Source organism: Pyxicephalus adspersus, chromosome 12 (genome assembly GCF_032062135.1).
Source record: "Pyxicephalus adspersus chromosome 12, UCB_Pads_2.0, whole genome shotgun sequence".
Lineage (NCBI taxonomy): Eukaryota > Metazoa > Chordata > Amphibia > Anura > Pyxicephalidae > Pyxicephalus > Pyxicephalus adspersus.
The window spans coordinates 2638834-2649107 of NC_092869.1; the positions used below are offsets into that span (position 1 = coordinate 2638834).

Here is a 10274-nt window from a genome sequence, read left to right on the forward strand (position 1 = left end):
TAATACACATTGTAATGTAATACACATCCTGTAATATAATACACATTGTACTTATCCGTGTAATTGCAAACTATTACACCACTTTCACTACATCCATAGAGGTGGCAAGGTGTTCTCACTCCCTGCCCAACAAGTACAAATATAACAGTACAAAGTACATTGTAATCAAAGTTTTCTTTCTCCCTTTAAACACGCCGCGAATAGAGGAGCAAAGTCTTTGATTTGGCTCATTCTGGTATGTATGTAAAGTTCAGATCTATTGTGTTCTGTACACAAGGGACTTATTTTATTAGGGCCCATTCATACCTTTCTGTGTCATTTAGTGATACTGGATGTTCCAGTTCCAATTTTTTAGGGATGTGCCATCATGCATTTTGACAATACATGATACAAGCATTACCTAAAACTGACTGAAAATTTATATACAAGATATTACAATTCGGTATTTAAATCTATCTGGCAAAAATGTCCCAGCCTTCTCTTTTCAACTATATATAGAACGTGTTCAGACCCCCTTCGTGTTTTTTAATTTTGTTATGTTACAACATCACCCCCCTGGTGGTATCCTTGAGTGTGACTCAGGGTTCATTTTCAGTACCAAAAGCAGACCCCCAAGCCAGACTCAGGGTGGAATTAGAAGGGAGTTTTTAAGTCCTACCTGTTCCACACTTTCCAGCGATGCCCGCAGCGTCCTCCAGCAGTGGCCGACATCTGCTTCCCCTGCGATGGCGGCCAGGCATTGCCAGGCTACACATGCCGGCCAACATGTGGTCCTCAGCACTGTGGAACAATTGAAGATATCTCAATACTTTGATCTATTCATCTTTCCCTCAACCCTGAACAGTCTCCCAGCCTATGCTGCTGAAAAACACCCCACAGTACGATGCTGCCACCACCATGCTGTTAGCACTGCAGGTCGTGCCGGCACCGCTGCTCCTAATTGCAGGCACAGGCGCCGGGTCCTATCTCTCAGGTAACCCACTACCTTTGTTCCATGCCTGAGTTTCCTTCATGCTGAGACTTGCTCTGGTGTTTGAGCTGGCGTGGGTGTGTCTCTCCTAATCTATGAGGTAACACACACACGCCCTTTGTTTTCTACAGCCTACGGCTGGTTTTCTGCAGGTATTTACTACTACTACAGGAAGTGGCCTGAGCAATCTCTGGTTTACCCTGTGTAACTCTCAGTGCTAAGATGTTTTCTCTGTTTTGCTTTGCTGTGTACCGGACCTTGCTTACGTTTTTGGACTTTGCCTGTTTGCTGGCTGACCCTGACCTCGGATTACGTTTTTGGACCCTTGCCTGATTGCCGCCTGACCCTGACCTTGGATCCTTGTTTCTGGACTTCTTGGCCACGCAAGCCCCTCGGTGCTTGCACCGGGTTTCCTGACTCCAGCCCAAGTCTATCCTCACCATCAGAGGCTCTAGTGAAGACCTGGTAGCGGCTTAGTCACGCCCCTCTGGAGTATACCCAGTCAGTGGCACAGTGGGTCCACACCCGCTTGCATAACACATGCTTCACAGTTGGGATGGTATTGGACAGGTGATGGGTGGTGCTTGGTTTCCCCAGACATAATGTTTAGAATTGCGGCCAAACAGTTCAGTCTTGGTTTCATCACTTTAGATATTTTTGTTCCTCACAGTCTGGTACTTCATAAGATTTTTTTGCAAATGCCATGCTGGTTTTCATGTGGTTTGCGCCAATCTAGCCACGTTGCCATAATGCCAAGATCAGTAGGAGCTGCAGTTATGGTTGTTCTTTTGAAACTTAGTCCCATCGCCACCAAGGATCTTTGGAGCTCACTCAGAATGACTATCCGGGTTTTGGTCGTCTCTCCCACAAAGGCTCCTCTCCCTCTATTGTACAGTCCTGGTTCTGCCATGTTTCTTCCATTTCAGAGTTATGGGGGCCACTGTGCTCTTGGGAACTTTCAGTGCAGCAGACTGTAGCCTTCCCCAGTTTACAAAATTGTCTAAAATTCTGTTATGACTTCATTATGGGGTACTTATTATAAAAAATGTGAAAATAAATTAAATGTCTGTAGCTTCAGGCTGCAACATAACAAAACTTAAACAAGTGACGGGGATCTGAATACTTTGTGAAGCCGCTGTATATCTGTATTGCAGATTTCAATTTCCTGTCTGGTGAAACTATTGTCTGCTGGACAGGAAGTTGGGGGTGATAACTGTTCTTTATCTATGACCATACTGAATAAAGAAATACCTAGAAAACTTCTATATGTTCCTTTTAATCCCTTCAAAGGTTTAATTAATTCATTTTATTCTCATATTTGATTTCCAATTGGAACATTTGATAGGATCTCCAATTGTGATTCCAACCACCACTACATGCTATCTGTGCTTTTACATTTCTGATAGCCATGGCCTGGTTTTCATTTTCGATTCAATCTTGATAAATAAAACCCATCCTTTAAATTGCTCTTTTATAGGAACATGTCAGGATAGTATAGGGATACATGACATTGAAGTAGAAAAGCAAACTTTACAGCCACCTATAGAGATATACCTGCATGGGATCTAGCAATACTTCAAGCAAGGAGGCTGTAGATTCCTCCAGTAGTGGATGTGAGGTTTTGGATTGCAAGACAGCAACTGTACAATGAGCTTCTATTTGAACACAAAATATAAAGCCCTTTCCCACTTGAAGATGAAAAACAGGGGTTAGGTTTGGGTTCAAGGTTACCATGGGTTTGTGATGAATCTCTAGGATTCAGGAAGTCTAGAAATCACAAAACAAATTGGTAGATGGGGATAGGGATTACCCTATAATGGAGTGCATGGCCAGTATTGGATGTGAGGCTCAGAAGTGCAAGATAACAAGAGTGCTATCATTTTTATCATGATTTCCTCCTGCAGAGCTCTTCTCTCTCCCAGTAATAAAAGTCACCCCAGACAGAATAACAGAAGGAGGTCACATGATGGTGACATGTGACACCAGACCCGATCCCCTCAGGGGCGGTACAAAACTGCATTTTGCTTTCTATAGAGATGGAAGGACTGTGCAGGAATTCAATGTATCTGATACATACAGAGTGCGGTCAGCTCAGCTGGGGGATTCTGGGAAATATACCTGTATAGTGAGGACAACGTCTAAAACTGTGAGGAAGATGAGTGATGGGTTTTATATTCAGATACAGCAGATACAAGGTAAGCGTGCAAAGTGAACATCAAATATATCCCTGGTGCCCATAATGTATCCCAGGGGCCATATGTAGCACATTGACTTTTCATGTATGGGGATGTGACACTAATATTATTGGGGTAATTAACACCAGGGTGATGGTGCTGAGGGTGATTGTCGCAGTCACTATAACCAATGCTGAGGTAGATTATTGTGTGTTTAAACAGGAATTGGCATGCATCAGACACAAATGCAGAAGTGTGAATTCTAAAACAGAAACAGACACTGATAAACACGTTAAACAAGTAAAAAGAGACTAGGACTGGCTAAAAATTGGGATTACAAATAAAAGAATGAAATATTGTATATTTACCCCGTAAATATATTATGGCCCTACATTTTATTCTGTGCTTATGTTGCTTATTTTCAGGAATTAGGGGATAATGACTATTATTTATGTCCATACTAAATAAAGTACCTACAGCACCTCTATATGATCCCTTTAATCCCCTTTTCTCATGTGATATTACATTTATCACTTCCCATTTGAGGTCCCTGTTGCCTTTCACTTGGTATCTCTGCACACTTTCCAGTTCTAGAACATCATTTTGATCTTCTTAGAATTAGCGTGCATTCAGGTCATGCTAATGCTACATAAAGCAGACAATTACCATATTTCTGACATATCTATGTATATACCTCTTGTGATAAAAGAGAATAATGAAATCCACAGATTGTCAGTGTGTGCTAGTTTGATATCATTCTACATGGGTGACTAACTTCTCCATTATTGCTGAAATCAAATCAAGCGTTTTGTCTCCATCACCCTCATCACCATTCATAATCCTGGAGAAGTGCAAAGATGGACCACAGTCCCCCATACATCAGGGAATATAGTATAGGGAATGGAGCACATAAATATATGCTGGACTAATCGAATTCTAAGGATTTGTGACCCGGAGGATATGTGCAGAACCAACCTATACCGCCCCCCACAGGGATCTATCTGCTTAGGAACTATCACTACTACAAGTACGGAGGCTGTGGACTCCTCCAGTATTGGATGTGAGACTCCAAGCTGCAGGATAACAGGGCACTAAGAGGATCATTTCCCAACACTAGCAATATAGCCCTTTCCCTCCTTAGGATTGGATTTAAGGCTACCATGGGTTTGTGGTGAATATTTGGGGTTCAGGAAGTCTGGGAATCACAGAACTGACCCACAAATTAGTAGATAGGAATACTCTGCTATGGAGTGCATGGCCGGTATTGGATGTGAGGCTCAGGACTACAAGATAACAACCAATGGATATTAGAACAAGGAGAATATTCAGTTCTTTTAACACCAAATGAATTGATGGATATTTGATGTGAATCAAAACAGCAACACCATAAATATAATAATAATTAGGCACAAATGATAAGTTATGACTAGGGTGTGATATTCTCCAATTATAATGTTTCCCTTTTGTAGAGCTCTTCTCTCATCCAGAAATAAAAGTCTCTCCAGAGAGAATAACAGAAGGAGGTCACATGATTGTGACATGTGACACCAGACCCGATCCTTCCAGGGGCGGTACAAAGCTGCAGTTTGCTTTCTATAGAGATGGACGGAATGTACAGGAATTCAGTGTATCTGATACATACAGAGTGCGGTCAGCTCAGCTGGAGGATTCTGGGAAATATACCTGTGAAGTGATGACAACGTCTAAAACTGTGAGGAAGATGAGTGATGGGTTTTATATTCATATACAAGGTAAGTGTGCAAAACAAAGTGAACATCTGTTCTATCCAAGTATACCCCTGGTGCCCAACATGCGTCCCAGGGCTGCATGTGGCCCATTGACTTTTAGTGTGCAACAGTGCGGCAGTAATACTAGGGGCTATTTTTGTGTTTAATAACACAAATTCTGGGGGTTTTGGTTATGGATGTGTCACCATTCTTTTTACGTTTTAAGTTGTTTATTACAACCATGGCACTATGGACATCAGTTTTTAGGAACCAGGTAACTTCCCCACTTTTGGCAACCAATTATTCCGATGTGCTATTGGTTCCTGATATTTTACCATCTGCCACCATCTTTAATGGTTGGTCATATATTACTTTGTATGTGTTTTCCTGTGGTCAGCATTTTAACATGTATTTCAATATAATTTCTGAAGAAGCAGATTTAACCGCAAAACGCAATAAGTACTGTTTTGCTACATTGCTTTGTTTAACTTTTAATAAATTAAAGATATGTCACAATCTAAATGGCAGGCCACTGGTCCACAGTGCTGGACCACTGGAATTCAAAAGATCCAAATATGGGGATGTGTGCCCGGCATCTGGTGGTGAACAAATGCATTCCTATAACGTTTCTCTTGGAAATTGTCATCGTAGCCTAAATATGATGTGTCACAAGCTGCCATTGTCCTAATGCAAGCGATTGTGCTAGTTTCACTATTCACTTATACACAACCTACTTTATACATCCTATAGGAAATATATATATTATAAAGCTAAGGGTACAGATTAAAAGAACTTTCAAAAATAAAAAGGCAAACATATTCAAGAACATTAATATGGTTTTGCTTTATATTAAGCCTTCAATAACTCCTGCAGCTGCATTCACTCTGGAGCAATTCATCCTCAAAGGTTTCGTGGAAAACAATGGAGACTTCAAAGTTTGGTCTCAGAACTCAACTCTTCCCCCTCTTCCTACACACCTACTCACACTTACTGTGTTTATATAGAAATAGTCATAGCAGCTTTTTTTGGCAAACAGTAAAGTTGCCAGACGAAGTAAAACTCTATCATCCAATAGAACTCAGTTTGATTTATTAGGAACATATATAGATGTAAAAATCATTATTTAGTCTCATTTTTTTGTACTTTAATTTGCTTCTTTTAGATGAAAAAATACAGCCGGGCTATATAATTGCCGCTGTAATTGGGAGCCTTGTGGTTTTTATCGTTTCTGCTGTCACTGTATGGAAATGTAAAAAGAGAAATCAAGGGCAGAATCAAGAAATGAATACAACAGGTAAATGTAACCACAACACCAGAATAATTCTATATCATAATAATGCCATTTTATCATACTGATCATGACATTCCAGCAGTTGTTTTTAATTGTCAGAAACTTTCGAAATTAATCACAGGTTTAGTCACTATCACATTTTACATGTCTCAGCAAGTAAAGGGCTTTTGAGGTCATTGTTACGTATAGTATGCAAAAAAATAGAATCTATGTGTACTGTTTGGACAGTGAATTTGTTTTGGCTGTGTTCACTATTATGAATATTATTATTTTCACAGTGCAGAGAGCAGTCCAGTAACTCAAACCATCAGTCAATGTTCACTTGTCATTAGTGTAGATCTGATTAATGAGAATCAGTAGTAACTAGTACCACATCCACATGTTTTATCATGGTATACTGCAGAATATTCCAATTTCCAGTTCCAAAATATTTTTCTATGCGTTTCGTATATTGTTTCATCGGGAGATATTCACATTTACAGGTCAACACTTCAATTGTCCCAAACCATGTGGAAACAACAACACCATATAAAGGAGGATGAGAGACTGAGCATGTACTACAGCATAGTTTACATCTATGTTAGCATAGACTGGCATATACTGATATAACACCTTCCTCCTGTCTAACAGATGCCCCATTACTATAAGGCGCTGTGTCAGCACATGCCAGTCATGATGGAAATGGGACCAAGTCGGGATGTTATCCGCTGAAAAGTTGGCCTTTGAATGATGTTTCTCTTGATGAAGCAATATGCGAAATGCGTAAAGAAATATTTTGTACTAGAAAGTTGGAAGTATCTACAGTAAACCTCGATACTGGGAGGGATTTAGCATTTTTTTAAATGTGTAGCCTGTGTTTTTAGGAAAAGAGTTGTCATGGTTTAATTAAGTACTAGAAAAGTCCCATTTATCTATATAAAAAAGATTGAAGTGTTGTTTATTGGGGGCTCACCCAGGATGCGTTACTATTTTTTAAATCATGTGTGAGTAAAGAAAGAACGCTCACTTAAATTATTGACAATAATAACAATTTCTAATCTTAACCTATAGGTCACACCTGTGGAATTCAAAAAAAATAAAAAAATTTAAAAATTTGGAGCTAGAAAAAAACTTAAGAATAGAAATGAGACAGTTTTGTTCTCTGTTTAAATCTTGTTAGTCCTTAATATGAACTGGTCAAAGTATAAACTGAGGTATTTATTTTTACCTAAGAATACAGGAAAATCTGCTTTGAGTTGAGTATAAACTCAGTATACTCGATTCGAGTAAAAACTCAGTGACTCAAGTATAAAACATAAATAGAAACACCAATAAAGTTAACATGAATTAATATATTTATCCTTGCTGCTCTGCAGCCCTATCAGTATATGTTTTCCCATTTTTACATGTCAAAGCGTTTTTTTCTTTTAAGTTGGTTCTGATGGGTCACTTGCTCTTTAATAATCCTTTGTGCATGTTTGTTGGCCTCCAATAGATGGTGCTGTGTCCTCATGTAAAGTGTGTAACAAACAGACTTTAAGAAATAAATATAATTACTGCTTGCTTGTATTATTATACTGTAAAATATTTTTTTATGAAAAACAATGTACCGCTTTTAGACATATTAGTCCAGACAGAAATGTACCGATCAGGAGGTTAACATGAGCACACATCAACCTCTAGTGGTGTAGCACAAGTATAAACTGAAACTACTGAGAAGTACATTTTTAGGGCAAACATATCTTGGTTTATACTTGAGTATATACTGTAATTTGTTTACTAAGTTACAAATGAGTGCATATTAGTAGACCTGTATTTTTTCCTTCCAGCACCAACAACAGACCCTGATCCAGAAAGTGTCTGCTACACCTACTTAGATATAAGTCAACTTCCTAAAGGTTAGTTTTAATACTTTGTGACAGAGCTGTGCTTGTCAAAGCAGATACATGTAAATATAACTCACATTTTTGCACCTTTAAACCTGTGCACATTTTTAGTATTTCTCCAGCAGACAGTGGTAAATGTAAGAGGATGTGGCTAATACAGTGGGTTTATTTAAGAAGCAGTGAATCTGCACATTCACCAAACATTCTACGGTGGAGAATCCTCCAGGAACAAGTGTTTTTAATGGCAGGGAATGTTTGGTAAATGTTTTTATAAATAGAAAATGAATATGGTTATATGAATTTTGACTTGTGACTCTCAGGGACTGGAGTTGGATTGCCCTAAAAAAGGCATCAAATAGTGAATCGGATCAAAAATCGAAAGACTGACTTTCATTCTCAGTTCACTTATCAACCAACTTTGAGAACAAAATATGAATTACAATGTGAATTTTTGTTCCCTCTACAGGTCCTAGAATGAAGCATGTAAGTATTATATACCTTATCATTGTTTTTTGGAGACAGTCAAAATGCTATGCTGTTTATGTTTTAGTATTTGTATTTCTGGATGTTTTTATTGTTTTGTGCAAAAGTTTGTGCATAATATTGTTACTGACTGTTGACATATTATACTTTGTAGGCCAGCCAAAGAAGATATTAGTGCTATATAAATAATATCATAATAATATTATAATAATTATCCGCTATTTAAAGCGGACCTAAACTCTTACATCAGACCTAACAATATTACATTGGTATTCTCACCTTCTTGCACTTGATGACCATACATGGAAGTGGGAGTGGTTCTAAACCACTTCTTTTGCTTTCATTGGTCAGAAAGTTTGGCCCTTTTTTTTTCATTTCTCCTCTTGTCCAATGAGCCAATGGAGCGCCCAAGTGGAGGGGGTCAAACAATTTCTTTTTTAGTTTGGGACAGTTTAGGAGGTTTTGAAGCTTTATACAAAAGTAAAACCCAGACAGATGAGTATAATTTAGGCTTACATCATCCATAAACCCAAGCTGTAAGTTAAGGTTCGCTTTAAAGCACCCAAAACGAAATGATAGAATTGAAATAACAAAATGTGAGCCATTCCGAGGAGGATTATCTTCCAGAGGTTGAATTACTTCCCATGCTCTTGGCATGTACTTGTCCTACATAGTTTCCAGAAATCATTGTGACCACAAAATAAGATCTCACTTATAAGAGATAAGTAAAGGAGAATGTAATCTGTAATCCAAAAATTGTCCTAGATTATTGTTTCCTAACCAAGGTTACTTCAGGGGGCGCTATGGGTTCAATGAGCATTTTGTACTTCTCATATCAGCTTAAGGGGCCCCAGTGATCTTCTTTTAACACAATGATCTTTTTGGCTATCTGTAAGGATGACATTCTTCCCACTGACCACCACACTAATGTACTGTGAGCTGTGGATATAATCATTATAGAAGGGGTTCTAAAAAAATTATAAATTATAAAAAATTATAGACAATGCTGCCCCTTGCTATACCAAACCATTGACCCGGTGTGTTACCTGTTTTTATCTTTCCAGGATGAGTTGAATGTTACATATGCAACTGTGCTGAATTCAGATATGTAACAGAAGTTTCCAGCCTGGAATGAATGATACAAGACCCTGGCACGTCAGTAAATGATATTAGTGGTTCCAGTCTTTAACTTTCTGAACATAGATACTAAAAACATATGTAAACTTTAAAACTGACTCTTAAAACTTTTTTAAAACTTTTAAACTTTCGACAATTTGGTTGTAAATAAAATGCTTTGACTTTGCGACCAGTCAACAGAACAGGAATCTTCAGGCTAAGAGCTTGGAATTGCACAAATGTTGTTGTTATTATCATTAATATTACACAGGATTTATATAGCACCAACATATTATGCAGCGCTGTACATTAAATAGGGGGTGCAAATGACAGACAGTGACACAGGAGGAGGAGAGGACCCTACCCCAAGGAGCTTACAATCTAGGAGGTGGGGGTAGTATCACACAATAGGAGGGGGATATGGAATGGTGGGAAGTAGTGAGGGGTTTAGGAGACAGAAGACGGGTAGGTGAGGGTGAAGTGTTTTGAGCGCTCTTTTAAAATGAACAAAAAGTAGAAGCAAGCTGAATAGGAAAAGGAAGAGCATTCCAGAGACTAGGGGCAGCTCTACAAAAGTCTTGGGGCCGTGGATGTGATGAGGTTATGAGCGAAGTGATTAGTAGGTCATTAGACGAGTGGTCATTTTGG

General features: G+C 38.7%; 1 protein-coding gene across 2 annotated transcripts in view; it reads left to right on the top strand.

The window, feature by feature from the left end:
* LOC140342003 (low affinity immunoglobulin gamma Fc region receptor III-B-like) overlaps positions 1–10036 on the top strand; it is a 14350-nt gene extending 4314 nt beyond the window's left edge. The window contains exons 5-10 of one of the 2 annotated variants that reach the window (XM_072427985.1): positions 2875–3165; positions 4614–4895; positions 6034–6165; positions 7971–8039; positions 8494–8510; positions 9575–10036. In XM_072427985.1, the coding sequence (XP_072284086.1) occupies positions 2875–3165; positions 4614–4895; positions 6034–6165; positions 7971–8039; positions 8494–8510; positions 9575–9622 (839 nt within the window). In that variant the 3' untranslated portion in view covers positions 9623–10036. The remainder of the gene's footprint in view (positions 1–2874; positions 3166–4613; positions 4896–6033; positions 6166–7970; positions 8040–8493; positions 8511–9574) is intronic. The other variant, XM_072427987.1, reaches the window with a different exon arrangement.
* Positions 10037–10274: the final 238 nt, after the last annotated feature.